Below are 17,785 nucleotides of genomic sequence, written 5' to 3' on the forward strand. Positions count from 1 at the left end.
AGGGGGAATTCTGTTTCTAGGAAGTCATCCTGCAGAAACGCTTTCCTTACTCATGTGCATAGGTGCGTGTACAGAGAGGTTCAGTCGGAGCACTGCTCATAAGGGCAAAACATGTAAAACCATCTGAATGTCCAGTATTAGGGTGTTCGACAAATAGACTATGTGTCACTGATACAGTGAAATAATACGCAGCGGTTGAAACAAATGAGCTAGAACCAGGTGAACAGACATGGAAGGATAAATGCAGTTAACTGTGTAGCGAAAAAAGCAAGTTGCAGAATAGCACGTGTTACGGGTTGACCGGTGTCCCCCAAAAGGATACGTTGAAGTTCTAAGCCCTGGTACCCGTGAAAGGGACCTTATTTGGAAATAGGGTCTTTGCAGATGTACTCCAGTTAAGAGAAGTCATGAAGGTGGGTTTTAATCCTGTGTGATTGGTGGTGTCCTCACAAGAAGAGACACAGACACACACAGAGGGAGGAAGATGACCATGAGGCAATGGACGCAGAGATGGGAGTGATGGAGCTACAAGTCACGGAACGCCAAGGGTTGCCGGCAACCACCAGAAGCTAGGAGAGAGGCATGGAACCGACTCTCCCCAGAGCCTCCGGAAGGAACTAACTCTGCTGACACCTTGATTTCCAACTTCTGGCCTCCAGAACTGTGCGAGAATAAACTTCTGTTGTTTGAAGTCACCCAGTTGTGGTAATTTGTTGCAGCAGCTCTAGGAAACGAATAGAACAAGGTACGGCATTATTCCCTAATCGTGCCTTCTGTGAATGCACCTGCTGCCCTCTCCATGACAAAGAGCTCTTCAGTCCATTTTCTATCCTAACAACTGCCTCCTCGGAAACAGGGACTCACTGTGGTGGTGATTTTTTTTTTGGTCAGGGGACAGCCTGAATAGGGAACAGGGTAAATTTGTATCTCATCTCCTTTGCCTCCCCTTAAACCGGTGTTCTAGTGGCCTCTTGCTGTGTCCCCACCTGTCCCCCATCATCCCTTAAATTAATCATCCTAGATTACCTGGAATTCTCTGACTGTGCTTTGTGCTTCTGTTTTGTTCTATTTGGATGCCCCGTTTCTTCTTAAAACCTTATTTTGAAGAGCCTTCTTCCAGGATTCTTCCCTGTCCCTTTGTCCCCCCACTCTGAGTTCAAAGCTTGTCTTGTGCACCCACCATCAGGCTGTGTGATAATGTGGTAAAGCCTAGCGATTGAGTAAGCTCTCCTGGAGCCAGATCCCTGATGTTTGAATCAGGCATTTGTCACTTACTAGCTGTGTGACCTTGAGCAAGTTTCTTTACCTCTCTGTGCCTCAGTTCCTCGTCTGCATAGTCGGGATCATAGTACCTACCTCACTGGGTGTGATTGTAAGCAGTAACAAGCTAACATGGTTAAATCTCTTGGAACAGTGCCTGGCACACAGTAAGGGATCAGTAAGTGTTCACCATTATTGTAATTATGTTTGTCTGACTCCCCCATGAGATACTTAAAGTAATTGTGTGTTTTTCTCTCTCCATCCCCCGTGTCTTGCAGAGTACTTGGCTGGTGGTAGGCTCTAAATAAATGTTTGTTGGGGCATCCCAGTTTCGGGTACCCCCTCTTGTAAGAGAGCTGTACTTTCACTTTAATAAAAATCTTTGCTCCTCTAAAACAATAAGTAACTAAATAAAATAAAAGTTTGTTGAATTCATAATAATTAATGTAATCGCCTACCAGGATCCCATATTGGGCTTTGACCCTCTGCAGGTTCCACATCACGCAGGGATGATAAATGGGGCCAAGTATCTGGCTTAATAAAACCACCACTGACCAGCTGGTGTTTTCTGAACCCCGGACGAGTGGGAGAAAGCCCTGTCCTCAGGGAGCTTAGAATCCAGTCGGAAAGAGGCTGTAAGCACATGAAATCTTAACATTACGTTTTAATAACCATTTGTGGGAGCAATAGAAGATAGAACGTGCATCCACAGTTATTATTTTAGTTGGTGGCATGTTATCTAACTTCTTCCTTGTTTTTCAAATTCATTCTAGAAAGCTTCTCACACTTTTTAAATAATGAAACAGATCTAGAGACTTCATGAGGGGAAGTGTAGATTTGATTTTTGCTTTCCATGAGGACTTCCCTCAGTAGACACATAGCATCTGGTTGTCTCTTTGGAATTGCATTCCTTAGCAGCTGTCCATAATCATTGCTACATCCATGCTTTCATTAGGGGTTGTAAGGTGGTGATCTGTTTATCAGCTGGAGATTTCTATCAAGACAAACCTCCCCTCCTGAACCTTTTGGTTACCCCGAGGTATAGCTGTGCAAGAAAGAGAAAATAAATGCTTGATTCTTTACCAGTTTTTGAAATAACGAGTTGGTTTTCTAGCATCCTTCAAAGGTGACCAATGGAAGGCTTCGGAGTTTTTTCTTGAACGTCAGTATGAACTTACGGATTTTAAACACATTTGGTGTGTTTGAGTCCATGTGTTATTATCCTGTGGATGCTTACATGGTCCACGTGAGCCCCTTCAAGAGCCGTTACCCTTTGACATGACTCAGCTAGTCTTTCCTCGTTTCCTTGTAGGATAAGATGTCCCAGGCTCATCTTGCATATTTCCTGCCCCAGGCCTGGAATCAGGCACTTCTCCAAGGAGGAAAGGCATGAGTTTTTTTAGGATATTGGTACAATTTTACCAAACCACTTTCTGGAAGGGAATATTAGAATTGACACTCCCACCAGCAAAGCACAAGGACCATTTTCTCCATATACTCCTGTTGAGTGTTATTTTTAAAATCTTGGCATTCATCTGATGGGTAGAATAACTCGTTCTAATTTGCATTTCTTAGGTTACTAATGCATTGGAACATTTTCTGATATTTATTAATCATTTACATTTGTTTTGAGAACTCTTCCCATTGTTTTGACCATGTTACTATTAGAATTTTGTAGTTAACGATTGATTTGTAACTGTATCTAGGCCAGCCACCCTGCTTCTGTCAGCTGCTGGAAATAATTTTCCTAAGTTGTCATTTGCTCTTGAGAGTTGCTTAGAACTTCTGTTTTATGTAGTCAGGTATTTTCCTTTACAAAGCATAGAATTTTCCAGTCCTCTCTTGTTGGAGCCTTATGAGATCAGAAAAACTGAAGTCTAATAGTTACCTCCAGACATGAGTCGTACGTAAACGTCCACTGTGCTCTCCTCACCTACCTACAGTTGTGTTCCTTGGGGCCAGAGCCCTACCTCGTCCCAAGATGTCTGGATCCTCTGTCACCCAGACAGGCTCGCTCTGATTCTTGTTCCTATTGAAGGTGCTTCTGAACAGCTTTGTGGGGGCGGGGGGTGAACGCAGATACGAGGAACGGCTAACCCAGGCGCTGCCTGGAGACCCCTGGGGCAGGGGGCACAGTATGCAAAGTTCTTGGGCGTCGGCAGCTCCCCCGCAGTTTCACCCACATGGGGCAGCACCCCTTGAACCATGGAGCCCCGCGTAGGTGCATCCAGAGCCCCAGGACTCTGTCAGGAAGCAGTGGGACAAGGTTTGCTTGGGGTCTGTTCAGAGAGAACCACTGCCCCCAGATGGCAGAGATTGGGTGAGTGGCGAATCAAACAGGGCACTTTGTAGCTCCAGATGGTCTGCATGAGGGGAACGCCAACAAAAGCCGACAACGGGTAAAGAGATGGTTGTGATGGGATGTACCTCCTAAAAGAGAAAAAAAATCCTGAACATAACAATGACAGTCAGTAATGGCCAAGAGCCCAGCCCCACATAGTGCTTAACTTATTACATGCCAGGCACTGTTCCAAACAGGCTACATTTGTTAACTCGTGTATTTACTTTGCACAAGCCTATGAGGTAGATACTGTTATCAGCGCCATTTTCTAGATACAAAAATGGAGGCACACAAAGGAGAAACAACTTGCCCAAGGTCATCCACTTGGTGAGTAGGAGAGGAGAATTTGCTTGCAGGCAATCTCACTCAACTCGGAGTCCTGCCCCATCTCTGTCCTGCCTGTATGGCGAAGCCCAGGTTGTGTAGCTCTGCAGACTTCCCAGAGCAGCTTTCTTGCCAAGGCCCCATAGGAGGCCGGTTTTACATATGGGGAAAGGAAGCTGTGAAGAACAGGGACTGTGCAGAGGTACGTCTTCCTGCATTTGGTAGCTGACATTCATTCGACATCGACGAATCTCCTAGCAACTGAATTACCTTTAGACAGTGGTTTACAAAGTGGTTTCCTGTTCCCTCGAGGGGGCTGAAACCTGAGGGCTGGTGACCGTGGTGGTTTTGCTCAGGACTTTCCTGGGTACACCTGTGACCTTCTGGCACTGGGGGGCCATGGGGGTGCCTGCTCCTGGATCTCATGGCCTGAGCCCAGGCCTGGCTCTTTCTGGAAGTCGAACGCTTTGCCCTTGCTTGAGGAGCAGCAGGCTGAGTTCCCAAAGCAGCGGGACTGCTGGGTCAGGGGTTCTGGAAAAGTTGGGTGGAAATTGCCCCACCACCTTCTCGCCAGGCCTAATGGCTCAGACCATTTTTAGACGTCAGGAAGTATAACAATATGGTACATTTATCTTGGTGAATAATGGATGAGCCCAGGGAAGGTATTGTACTTTCCCTGGTGAATTATTTACCAGGAGCGTCTAATTTGAGGGCTCTCCATTCTAAATGGTCTGAATCTGGTATCTGTAGAGCCCCCTCGCCTCTCCTGCAGGCTAGCTCTAACCTATGTGTCTGGTGTTGTATCAGGCAGTCCTCTGGCCTGTGCTGTCTGAGTTTGGAGCCCCTGTGGCTGCTGGGGAAGGTGGCGGGAGGGTGGGGCGGACCTCCTTATTGGAGACTCAGGGACAGACCTGCTGGGGGGGAAGCTGGTGCCCTGGTGGAGCTGGGGCCCGCTCTGCAGTCATGGGGAGCCCTATGTGTGCTTACATGTGTGTGCGTGTGTGTGCACACATACGTATGCTCTGTCACTCACAGTCTTTCTTATCCCTTTCTCTGGGTCTCTGACTCTACGTTACTCTACCTCTGTCCCCCAGTTTGTCTCTGTCTATGTCTCCAGCTGTGGATCTCTTACCTTGTCTGTCTGTCAGGGTCTGGGTCTTTGTCTGTCTCTCTCCCTCTCGCCCTGTCAGTTGTTAGTCTGTCCTAACCTGTCTCTGTCTGTCCATTTCTGTTTCTCTGTCGGTTATGCAGTCAGTCACTCAGTCTCTCTCTCTGTGTGTCAATCTCCCCTCCCTCCGGCTCCCTTTATCTCATCTTCCCCATCTCCCTCTGTCTCTCTCCATCAGTGTCTGCTTGTCTCTGCCCCCGCCCCCCATGACTTTGGACATCTGTAAGAGGCACCTCTTGGAATGGAGGGACAGCCCGTTCCAGACTTACGGGACGTCAGAGCCTGGTGCCTTCAGACCCTGACTTAAAGATCGGCAGAGTAGGCATGGGATAAACGTTAGGACTTTGTCGTTTTTTTTTTGGCTATTTGATTCAGTTATTGCATCAGCCACTCTTAGGGGCTTTTTTTTTCTTCAGCTCTTTGTGAGTGCTTTATGTTTTATGTTTGACCCTCCCCCCCACACCCAAAGTTGGTTATCAATAGGCTTTAAGCATCTGGTGATGAGTTGCAAGTTTTTGGTGTATTAAAAATCCCTTACAAGGAATTGTTTCTGTTATTCATCAGTTTGTATTTTTTTCATTTGTTGTTATTGATTTGGAGATTGAAATATTTATTTTGCCATCTTTAGCCAGAATGGTTTTTCTTCATAGCTGGTTTTCCGAAGAAGAAAAATAAAGGGCCTCTTTTTTGGTTACTTTCCTTAAAAAAATAAAGGAGCAAATCATTAGTAATGCAGTTAAGAGATTAAATAAAAGAATAAAGTTAGTTTTGCTTTCTTTGAAAGTTTATATTTTCAGCAGGAAAACGAGGTTTATAAGGATGGTTTGACTCTAATTAATTAAGCCTCTGGCCTGCCTTTCAGTTACCTCCCTTCACCGATGCCCCCCTCACCTGATGACACTGGGCCAGCCTCCATTACATCTGAGTGATATGTGAGCGATGACCGTGGCTGCGGTTGATGCCCCCGACAAGCTATCTCCCCACTCCATCCCCACAGCCACCCCCGGCAGCCTAGCGTCCAGGTGGGCAGCCTTGCTTCTTTAACCTGTGGTTCTGCCAAGTCTCCCTCCTCAGTCTGGATTCTATCTTTGTGACCCAGGCCTAAGCCTGGAGCATCCCTTCCTAAGACCCCTCCCTGGAGAGAAGGGTTGGTTTCCAGAAGTGGCTCTGGTCAGACAGGCGAAGGAAAGAAAGGACGGCTGGGGGGGCGGGGGCACTTTGAGGCTGGTGTCTAATTCTGACTCCTGGGCTTTGCCTAGGTTCTGGTCCCTGTGGAGTGTGTTGTCTGCTGGGGTCGCCTCCAGCCTGCCGAGGGGCACGTTGGTCCCCTGCACATGTGTTAAGCATCGCTGCGTGCCACTGGGTGTGCGGCTGCCACAGGCCCTGCGTGGCTCGTGCGTTCCACATCACACATAGCAAAGTGATTTCCTCACATTCCCCACTCTTGTCTGCTCCAGGAAGTGGTTTGCAGAGCCCTTCTAAATATAAAAGTCTGAGACTGACTTTTTCTCTCATCCCTTTGAAACCAGCTGAGGTGCAGCCTCTTTGGTGACTTTTTGGGTTTGCGGGGAGTAGGAAGGGGAACAGGAGAAGCTGGTGTGTGTGTGTGTGCGCGTGCGTGCTCGTACTTGCATGTGTGTGTCATCGGGCTCTGATGATACCCAGATGAGTGGGGGAAGCAGATAGTGTGGGGCTAGGTGCTGTGACGGGCCAGGCGGGGTGCTGGGCACACAGAGAGGAGGCTGGGGGCAAGACTGGTCTGCAAACTGGGGGCAGCTAGGTTCAGCCATGTCCTTGCTTTAAAAAGATTCGTTTGCTATTTCCATCCCCAAACCCAACAGTATATTCATCTTGTGGGGAGAGCAGCAGGATGTATGTAGGAGATGGCCAGGAATCTTCAAAACCTAGTGCTAGATGGAAAGAAGTACGGAGCAGAGGAAGCCATCATAGAAGGACATTTACATACGCCGTCTGACAATTATGTTCCCGAAATGTTGCAAAGATATTGCTAACCTTTTTTGATATCAGAGGGATTATTCATTATGAATTTGTACCAACTGGACAAATAGTTCACCAAGTTCACTGTTTGGAAGTGCTGAAAAGGCTACGTGAACTTTTCGCCAACAATTCATGGCTCTTGCATCACGACAATGCACCAGCTCACACGGCACTGTCTGTGAGGGAGTTTTTAGCCAGTAAACAAATAACTGTATTGGAACACCCTCCCTACTCACCTGATCTGGCCCCCAATGACTTCTTTCTTTACCCGAAGATAAAGGAAATAATGAAAGGAAGACATTTTGATGACATTCAGGACATCAAGGGTAATATGATGACAGCTCTGATGGCCATTCCAGAAAAAGAGTTCCAAAATTGCTTTGAAGGGTGGACTAGGCGCTGGTGTCGGTGCATAGCTTCCCAAGGGGAGTACTTCAAAGGTGACCATAGTGATATTCAGCAGTGAGGTATGTAGCACCTTTTCTAGGGTGAGTTCATGAACTTAATTCTCCAACCTCGTAAGTTAAAAATACCGGCAGGTGAAGCAATCACATTTTACCAGAGCACATACAAAGAAAAGGATTTGCATTAAACGCGATAGAATGGTTGTAGGGGGAATGCAGATAAAAGGGAATAAAGTAAAAGGAGGGAGGAGCAGCCAGGGGAGCATCATGGAAATGGAAAGAACACAGTTGCAGGAGCCAGAGAGCTCCGGGGTCATTCCTGCCCCTGCCGCTGACGGATTGCCTGGACTCCGGTCTCCTCCTCTGTAAAATGAGGCTGACCGGTGCTTGGGGTCCTTTGGTTTAGAAACCACGTGCCGGTGCCCAGGGCCGGCAGGAAGTGGACAGTCAGGAGTGAAGGCAGCCTGTCCAGTGGAACATTTGCAGGGACGGAACTTCTTTTTTTTATTTTTTTTATTTTTATTGGGAATATTGGGGAACAGTGTGTTTTTCTAGGACCCATCAGCTCCAAGTCATTGTCTTTCAGTCTAGTTGTGGAGGGCATAGCTCAGCTCCAAGTCCAGTTACTGTTTTTCAATCTTAGTTGCAGGGGGCGCAGCCCACCATCCCATGCGGGAATCGAACCGGCAGCCCTGTTGCTCAGAGCTCACGCTCGTACCAACTGAGCCATCCGGCTGCCCGGGACGGAACTTCTGTATTTGCCCTGTTCAAATATGGCAGCTGCTAGCCCTATGCGGCTCCTGAGCACTTGAAATGTATGACCAAGGAAATGAATTTTCAGTTTTCTTTCATTTCAGTTAAGGGACCTTTAAATAGCCCCATGTGGCTAGTGGCTGACATGTTGAACAGAGCAGGTCTAAGGGAGGACTTTCCTCATTCAGTGGAGTCGAGGCCACTCCACCCAAAGGACAGGCAATCGCATTCTCCCTTCCACAGGGACTTTGGGGTGAGCTGCTCTGGCCTCTCTGGTTAGGTCTGGGGTCTGCCCACTGCCTTATCCAGCCTCCCAGGGGAGAGGCAGAGATGGGTAAAAAGAGCATAGAAAACAGAGTTTTCTGAGCCTGTCTTGAAAAAATTATAAACTAAGGCTTGGTCCAACCAGTAGTGGACCAAGATAGTGGTCTCCAGGCTGTCATTTAGTTTGCCCCCTGCCTCCACAGGAAGGTCCGCGGGAAACTCACTCCCGGGCAGCCCGCTGCTGCTCTCGCTGTGGTCTCACAGAGCCCTGACCACCCCTCTTGGGAATCGGAGCTGGTTGGACCCTGGGTCTGGGCCCCCCTAATGGATGGCAGTGGCGCCTGCAGCAAGTCCCTCTCCGTCTTCTCTGGATGATGAGGGGCTGGACTCTTTGTCCCTCTGGAGTCCCTGAGTGCACTGGCTGAGTGTCCCTGAGGTCTTCCTGGGGTTGAGCTCCTGGCTCATTTCCCAGTCTCTTGGTCCAGCAGCCCCATTGCGTTCCCTGAGATGTCGTATTTCCGCAGGCCCCTCACTGGCGTCTTCGGGAGACAACTGGCTTTCTCTCTCTCTTTCTCTCTCGCTCACCCTCTCTCCCTCTCCCTCTCCCTCCAGCTGAGAATGGATCCTTCCCAAGGCATAGTGCAGAGAACAGAGAACTCCTGGTTCTCCCTGGCAGTTCTAGTCCAGCCCCCCCATCCCCCCCCCTCACCAGGCCATCGGACTCCTCAGGGATCATCTTATCCAAGGACATTTTAACCTGGGGTCTACAGTTCCCTAGAACTTCTGGGATTTTTTCTTTTTTTCTTTTTTCTTTTTTTTCAACTTCCCTGAAAAATAACGCAGACTTTTATGTGTCTGTACTGAATGTGTATTTCATTTGAATATCCTAGGAGCCTAAAAAAGAATCACTAAAATCAGTTTCAAGGCTGCCATTTTCCAGGTGAGAAAACTGAGACCCAGAGAGGAAAATTAAGTTGGCCAAGATTGGATAAAGGATATAGAACAAGATTTCAGGTCCGATAAACTCTTAAGTGACTTCATCCCCCCTTAAATGCTTGGGCTTTACTGTGTGGCTCAGGCACTCAGGGGCATAGATACATACATTATTTTGAACATAAATGTCTGCCCTCCCCTCCAGCTTATAGTCTCGTTGGGAAATACAGCTCTCAGTCGCAGCACAGGCAGGGATATTCCGGGTGTCAGAGGCAGTGAACTGTCAATACTGTGTGTGGCCAAGGCTGAAGTGGGGTCTCCTGGGAGGCAGGATGAAGGCTCAGCCACAGGAGTAGCTTGTCAGAAGTGATGCTGGGTCCCCCTGTCTGTGACCACCCCCCAGCTGCCTCCCTCTGGCACACCTGCCATTTATAGCCTCACGCTTAATCCCTTCCGGGGCTGACCCTCCAGTTGCCGTGTGGCTCTAGGGGCTGGCTGTGCAGCTCAGGGGTGGGGCGGGGACTCTGGGGCATGAGGCCTTTGTGTCTGAACTGCCTCTGAGGATCACTGCAGTGAACCCCTGTGAGGTCTTGGTGACCGTCCAGTCTCATCCTCTCCTTTCTCTAAGTTTACAGATAATAGAACTGCCTGGCATGGGGGTGGTGGTGATTAGCCAGGGTCACCCGACTTGTTAGTGCTTGTGTCGACATTGGAACCCAGGTCTCCCTGTGTGTTCCTTCCACCTGATCCCACCGCCTCACGCTGGCTGGGTTTTTTACTTCATTGCTGCTTCCTTGGAGGCATAGCAGCCAATGAAGGGTTCCTGAGGGTGAGAGATGGGTCCCGGGTGTGGCCCTGTCAGCCCCAGCAGAAGACAGCCTGGTTCCAGGGTCAGATGGTACGGCTGCCGGCTGAGGCGCAGCTTACACCACATGTCCCATTGGCATGTGTGTCCCTGTGGCTCGGATGCCACGTGCCGCTGCCGGCAAGGACCCACGCCTGCTGTTGGACGCTGGTCTCCCCTCCAGGGCCTCCCAGGCGTGAGCAGGGCAGGTCTGAGTGGTGGTTTTCATCGAAGGTAGAAGAGCTGGCCCGCGAGCTTGTTTCTGCTCTAATCCCTGGTGATTTTTGTTCTGTTCCTCTAATCCAGATATTTGAGTCTCTCCAGATATTTACAGTTAAATCCCAGGACAGGAAAACTCCGCTGGGCCCCTGGCTCTGCTCCCGCCTGCACTGCTGAGAGCCAGGGCTGTGGAGGGCGACAGGGCTCCTGTCAGCGAACCCCGGGCGTTTTGTAGGCCCTGGGAAGACAGCAGGGGTACAGAACTCTGTGCTCCGCCCCTGGGTCTTGGAGTTAGCTGGGGGGTGGGGGGGTGTGGGGGGGTGCAGCGCCCCTCTGAGCCCTGCTGTGCTGGGCTGATGGTCAGCCCAGGTTGCTGGTGCCGAAGCTGCGGGCGGTGTATGGGGGGTGTGCTGGGGTAGTGGAGAGGGACGTTCCAGACGCCCAGATTCCCCAGTCCTACTCAGCGTTTTGTGTTTCTGCTGACCTAGGGGAACCTGGGGGGGAGGCTGACTGAGCTTGTCCACCCAAGCGACTTGTTCCTGCAGCGGTTGAGATTCGTGCCTCAAAAATGTTCTGAATGTATACAGGCCGTGGCCCTTTGGAGGGGTGCCCGAGCAGCTGAAAGTGTGCCAGTGGAATCCCTGACGGCCAGGGGTCTGCGGCCCAGGGCACTGGCCCCTGGGGGAGGAGGAGTTGGGGCAGGGACCCTCGTACCCCTGGGGTCTCTCGCTTGCTGCCCCGAGACAGAGTTTTCCGACGGAGGGGACTTGTTAGGGCTGTCCTGTTGTGGAGGAGGGGCCTGGGGGCCACTCTCCTTCCTGGAGCATTTGTGCCGCTTCCTGGACTGTGTCCTCATGCTGTGTCCCCAGATAGGGTACAGGAAGCTGCCCAGCTTGTCCCTAAGGGGTCTGCATGTCCCAACAGGAGCCACCTAGGCCTGGGCTCTCGGGGTCACCTGGGTACTCGGGGACCCTGGAGCCAGGGCTGAGTCATAGGGGTGGAGGAGTGAGCCTCCTTTCTGGCGCTGGTTGGCTTCGTGCCTGGGAAAGGTCGTGGTCCCTCATTTGATCACACACAACCAAAAAAGCGCCCATGCCAGGGCCCGCCAGAGTCAACTTGGTATCTCAGCCTGGTCCTAAGGCATCTGGAACTTCTTTTAAGAGGGAGGGAGGGTAGGTAAAATCAACTGGTCAAGTTTGCCGGCCTCTGGGGCCTACGCAGTGTCTTGGGGGCGTTTTTCCTAGACCAAGAGGACTGGTCCCTGAGAGATGGGTCGTCGAGTCGCCCAGATGGATACTTGGACCGACGCAACCCAAATGACTTCAGAGCAAAAAAACTTCCTGCTGCTCTCTTCTCTCTATAAAATCATGTTTACACATATGTGTGTGCGCGCATGCACACGTATACACACATGGGTCGACTGGGCCCGGAGCCCAGAGAGCAGCGAGGAGGGCGGGCACCAGACCAGATGCTGGCTCGGGGGTGGGGAGCGGGAGTTGGGCTGCTGCCCACGCGGCCCTTTCTCAGGGGGCCGGGGGCCGAGGCACAGGCGGAGTGTCTGCATATAGATGGCTGTTGGGGCGCCGAGGAAATGGCTTGGAAAATGTCCTTATTGGGTATTTGCCGCTCCAGCTTTGTCGGGGTTAGGAGCACGTGTGGGCAGATGGCCGGGCCTGCTTGTCATTGCGGAGGGGCTTCTTGAGCCCAGCGTGCCTCGCGGGGAAGCCCCCTACCTCCCGTGTGCTCCACGCTGTGCCACGCTGTGCTACGGACTAGATGAAAGCCTCACACAGCCCAAGTCGTAGGGGTGGGGCCCCCATTTCATGGCAAGGGAAAGGGTACAGTTGGCATTGCTTGGGAGGGGCAGGGCTGCTGGGCAGCCTCGAAGCTGCCACACTGAGCAGGCTGTCTCAAAGGGCACGTCGGCTTTGGGTTCCGGGAGGGCTTGTGTGGAGAAGGCACGATGCGTAAGTGGCTGGACCGTGAACGAGGGGGCAGCTTGTGGGAGTCCAGCACCGTATGCCACCAGCGAGCACCTTCCCTGGACCACAGCTCTGAGTCCTGCAGAGATACTGCAGGCACGGGAGTGTGCTGGGGACTGTCCCACCTGGAGGCAGGTACTACTTCAGGCCCCAAAAGCCTCCTTCCTTCTCTGTCCTTGCTGTTCTCCGTTGCTTCTGAAGAATTCCTCACTTCCCAGTCCTGCCTTTTCTGGAGTCTGGCATTTCAGCAGGGGGCTCCTTGGTCTGCCTTTGTCTCCTGCCCATGTTCCCACCCACCCCAAAAAAAAAAACCAACAGACTGACCTCCTGCAAGCTGTACAGGTGGCCAGACGGAGCACACCTCACACTGTCTTCTCAGAAAATGTGGAGGCCACGGCCCTGGGCCAGCCTCCTGCGTGAGGAGCCTCATGGCCCAGCTGCAGGCTCAGAGCGCGCGGGGGGCTTCGAGAAGGCCTGGTGGCTGCTCTCCCTGCCTTTTGTAACATCTAAAGTCTGCCCCAGCCAAGCACTAACCAGGACCTGCTGTGAGCTGACGTCAGGGCACAGGGCCCCGCGGGCCGGCTTTGATGTTTCCCAGGCTCTATGTGGAGGCGCAGGGGGCTCTGAGTGGCAGTCTGGGAATGCAGCATCTCTCACCACAGCTATGGGGCAGCCCCAGCCCCAGGAGGGGACACTGGAGGCCGAGCTGGGTCCTCTCTGAGTCACGCCATCTCTTCTCCCAGCTCATTTCTGTGGCCAGTGGTCTGCGGTTCCTACAACCCCACGGTCCCTTTTCCTCCATCCCACCCCCACCCCACCTGATTATTCCCCTCAAACTTCTCTGTTGTGGCTGCTCTGTCCCATCCAGGTCCTGGGAGTGGTCCTGGGCGTTGCAAAGCAGGGAGCTTACTAATGTTCTTAAAATGGGAGTCCTTGGGCGGGAAGCGTGAGCATGGTGATAATAATGGTAGTTGCCGTGTATTTACCGAGTTAGCTGTGTCCAAGGCACTTCTGCCCAAGGTCGGACACCCCAAGTGTGACGGTCAGGATTTGAGCCAGATCGGTCTGATTCCAAGACTTAAGTCATGCTCCTCTGTGTGGGCAAGCCCCTGGCTCTGGAGAAGCTGAGCAGGGAACTGGGGCTTTGTCTGCACGTGGAGGCAGGTAATCTCTCTTTGACCCTTGACGAGCATCCTGGAGCTCTGGGTCTACAGTCCGAAGATTTTGTTAAGTCGCATTCACAGAGGTCCCAGGGGCTTCAGCTTGAGGCGCCCATCTGTGTCATGAGAGGTGGTCGGGAAGGGTTCCAGACGCCACCATGTTCACAGCTCTTGCCCCACACTTCCTCTGAGGTGACCTCCGTTCAGCCAGGGGTCACTGAGAGCACCTTTGTTCGCCTGGCGTCGTCTGCAAGAGGTGTGTCTACCTCTGCCTGGCCATGGGAGGGAGACCCACGGTGGAATCACATAGTTCCAGGGTTGGTTTTGAGTTCCTGAGCGAGGCAGGGAAAAGCGTGGGGCTATGGTTTTGCTTCTGGCTCTGCCACAAATGAGTTGTTTGACCTTGGGTAAATCTCTTCACCTCTCTGGACCTCGGTTTACCCATCTGTCCTACCAAGGGGTTATACCAAGTTGCCCAGTAGGGGCCGGGCCACTCTCCTCTGCGGTGTTTGGAAGTGAGTGGGGGGGTTGGGGTTGTCAGGCAGACTGGGGTGCTTAGCCGTGCCCAGGGGGCTGATTTGTGAACTTGCACAGTGGGTGGGATAGCCAGGCAAGGTGAATTGTCCTATCTAGATAGCCGACAGTACCCCAGTGAGAAGTAATGGGGGTGCTCCGAGCCGTGTGTCTTGTGGGCTGGCCCCTCTAAGGATGCTGGGAGAAGGACCAACACCAGGGGCAGCCCCTCATCTGAACCCAGCCTGAGGGGGTCCTGAGATCCATTTCCAGTGGTTCGGGAGGGAATGGGCAGGACCTGCAGGCCTCTTTATTCCTGCCCTTGCTGGGCCCAGTTTGGCCAGAGGCAGAGCCTGGTCCTCCATGTAGCAGCCCCAGGTGGCCCATTTCTTCCTGGAGAGGCAGCATGGCCTTTTCTGTGTGTCACCCACCACTGGCAGGCGGCTGGTCTTCCAGACCCAATAGCTCTGGGCCTCTGCAGGGCACCCACGTGGGCCAGGAACAAAGCCCAGTGTGTTATTCCTGCTGCCGTAACCATGCCACCTGCCTGGCCCTGCCCTCCGTCTCCCCAGCACAACACAGCCTTCTCACTCTTGCCTTTGTTCTCACTGGCTATGGTTCCACCTTTGGTGGCAGGGCCTCTCTTCTCGGAGGGTGTCGCCCTGGTCCTGGCCAGAGCTGACTGTAGCCGTGCAAGGGGTGATGGATTCAGGGGAAAACCTGGAAGCATGTTGGCTCACCTTTCAACTCAGCACAGAAAGGCCAGCCGTGGCCACAGATAACATTCTTAGGGATAAAGAGTGGGAAGGCGGGGGTGGCCGTGGCATGTCTTCGGGAATAGCCCTAGTTCTAGAGAATATGGGCTTCTCCTTAAAGGAGTGGGTTCTCCCAAAGAAGCCCCTGGGGAACACGGCTGCAGAGTTCAAAGCACCCCCCCTTGACCTGTGGAACCTCAGTGGGTGTGTGGGTGCCAGTAATCCTTCTGAGATGCTCTTTGGATCATGATTTAATTTTGCTCAGCATCCTGGATTCTGAAGATGGTGGGGAGGGTTGTCTGCTAATAATGTCCCCTCCTTCTCAGCCCAGCATCGAGATCTGCTATGATCTGGTCCCGCAGGTCTGAGGCCTTCTTCTTTAGGGGGCCTCCCATGGACCACCGGTAGCCCCCCAACCCTTGGGGCTCCCTTCTTCTTCTGTGCTCTAGAGGCACTCACTTCCCACACCTTTCGTTTGGCATGAGTTTCTCCATGGCCTGTGTAATTATCCTGTGTCCCCCTCTAGGCTGGCGTCCTGCGGAGCGTCCAGCACAGTTTGAAAGTTCCTCAGTGTACATCTGTCACTTGTGGTCTCATGATCCTTCTCACCTCCACGTGCAGGATGCCTTGTGTACACAGCCCCTCCTGTGCACAGGGTGATGGGTGACCTGTGTCAGGACAGTGACCGCAGCTCTTCTTGACCCTGCCTCGCCCATGTCCTCACCTGCAGGTGCCCAGGCAGCCATCGTCTTCATCAAGGAGCCGTCCTCCCAGGATGCACTTCAGGGGCGCCGGGCCCTGCTCCGCTGTGAGGTGGAAGCCTCAGGTCCGGTCCATGTGTCCTGGCTGTTGGACGGGGCCCCTGTCCAGGACACCGAGCGGCGTTTCGCCCAGGGCAGCAGCCTGAGCTTCGCAGCTGTGGACCGGCTGCAGGACGCGGGAGCCTTCCAGTGTGTGGCTCGGGACGAGGCCACCGGAGAGGAGGCCCGCAGTGCCAATGCCTCCTTCAACATCAAATGTGAGAACTGGGGCGTGCCTGTCCCCTGCCGGACCCCCAACTCCCAAGCCCTGTGGGACCCCTCCTTTCCCTCAGCTTCTCCCATTTCCAGTTGAACGGGGCAGGCAGAATGCAGTGTGAGGTCCGCTCTTTCCACTGTGTGGATTAAAGGAAGTTCAAGTTTTAATTTTTTCCAAATATTTTTCCCTTCAAATCTTGGACCATTTGTCTGCTGGGTGCTTCTGCAAATGGCAAGAGCCGTGAGGCAAGGTGGCCAGGTGTCAGGCTTGATCTGCCAGGGACAGGGCAGGAGCTCGGTCTCTGGTGGCCCGTCTGTAGCCCTGGCCTCAGCTTCGTAGGCCTTCCCTGCGCTGTCTGTCGGCTCAGAGCCTCCAGGTGTCCCCATCGTTTCCTACTCGGCCTCCTTCCCCTCCGCCCTCCCACACGTGCTCTGCTCTGCTGCTCACTCTGCAATCGTGGCCTCTGCTGCAGGGATCGAGACAGGTCCTGTGGTCCTGAAGCATCCAGCGTCGGAAGCCGAGATCCAGCCACAGACCCAGGTCACTTTGCGCTGTCACATTGACGGGCACCCTCGGTAAGGAGCCACCTTTGAAGGTGGGGATGGAGAGGGTTATTCTAGACAGGCAGTGCTGTCTCCCCAGATCCTGGGCTCTGTTCAGATGCACCTCACTTCCTTCTGTAACCACCTCTGCCCCTGGTAACCTGAGGGGCAACGCTGTGCTACGGAGTGACCCTGGATTCTGGGAGCTGAGGGATCTACAATCGCAACCTAATTCTGCCCCTGAATTGCTGTGTGCCCTTGTGCAAGTCACTTGCCCTCCCTAGGCCTCAGTTTCCCCATTTGTAAACCGAGGGGTCTAGCCCTCTGATTCTGTATCCCATCCACTGGCCCCCTGAGTACCCCTGCCTCCCTGTTGCTGACCCCCTGGCCCCGCAGACCCACCTACCAGTGGTTCCGAGATGGGAGCCCTCTCTCCGAGGGTCAGAGCAACCACACGGTGAGCAGCAAGGAGCGGAACCTGACCCTCCGGCCAGCCAGCCCCGAGCACAGTGGCCTCTACTCCTGCTGTGCCCACAATGCCTTTGGCCAGACCTGCAGCAGCCAGAACTTCACCTTGAGCATTGCAGGTGAGCCCGGGATGGGGATGGGGATGGAGAAGGTGGGGCAGGGATGGGAGGCTCACTCTGCCTGTTCATGTGCCTGTGCTTCCCCTGCCCAGATGAGAGCTTTGCCAGGGTGCTGCTGGCGCCCCAGGACGTAGTAGTGGCAAGGAACGAGGAGGCCATGTTCCACTGTCAGTTCTCAGCCCAGCCACCCCCGAGCCTGCAGTGGGTCTTTGAGGACGAGACTCCCATCACTAACCGCAGCCGGTAAGGCATCTAGCAGGGGGCCTTCGAGTACGGTGGTACAAGTTGTGTACTGCACAATGCATTCTCGAATGTGAATCCTATCACAGACTTCACAGATCTGGACATGTATTACTTCAGATTTCCGGCAGGTGGCAGTAGAATGTCTTGCTGTTACTAAATGAGTCCAACAAAGGGAAGATGCTCCAGGAAGGGCATCTTTCTCCAGTTCCCACAAATGACACTGTGTGGGCTAGTGGTGGCTCTCCTTCTTTTCCCCTCCCCTCCTTCCCACATGTCTTCTGGGGTGGAAGGACACGGGGCCAGGGTGATCACAGTCTGGATAAGATAGCAAAGACAGCTTCCACACACACATACACACATGCATACACACGCATGTGTCTTGGAGGAAGAAAGTACTGCTGGGCGGTGCCAGCCCCTCTCTAGGGACTTGTGTCCTCGCCCAGGCCCTATGAGAGCAGAGCGCACCTTTGTGGTGCCA

General features: G+C 52.9%; 1 protein-coding gene across 1 annotated transcript in view; it reads left to right on the forward strand.

Annotated features, from left to right (window-relative positions):
• PTK7 (protein tyrosine kinase 7 (inactive)) overlaps positions 1 to 17,785 on the forward strand; it is a 58,662-nt gene that overhangs the window by 19,337 nt on the left and 21,540 nt on the right. Inside the window, exons 2-5 of the mRNA XM_019738437.2 lie at positions 15,649 to 15,936; positions 16,408 to 16,510; positions 16,874 to 17,064; positions 17,157 to 17,307. Of these exons, the coding sequence (XP_019593996.2) occupies positions 15,649 to 15,936; positions 16,408 to 16,510; positions 16,874 to 17,064; positions 17,157 to 17,307 (733 nt within the window). The remainder of the gene's footprint in view (positions 1 to 15,648; positions 15,937 to 16,407; positions 16,511 to 16,873; positions 17,065 to 17,156; positions 17,308 to 17,785) is intronic.

The sequence above is a fragment of the Rhinolophus sinicus genome, linkage group LG05, assembly GCF_036562045.2.
Source record: "Rhinolophus sinicus isolate RSC01 linkage group LG05, ASM3656204v1, whole genome shotgun sequence".
NCBI lineage: Eukaryota > Metazoa > Chordata > Mammalia > Chiroptera > Rhinolophidae > Rhinolophus > Rhinolophus sinicus.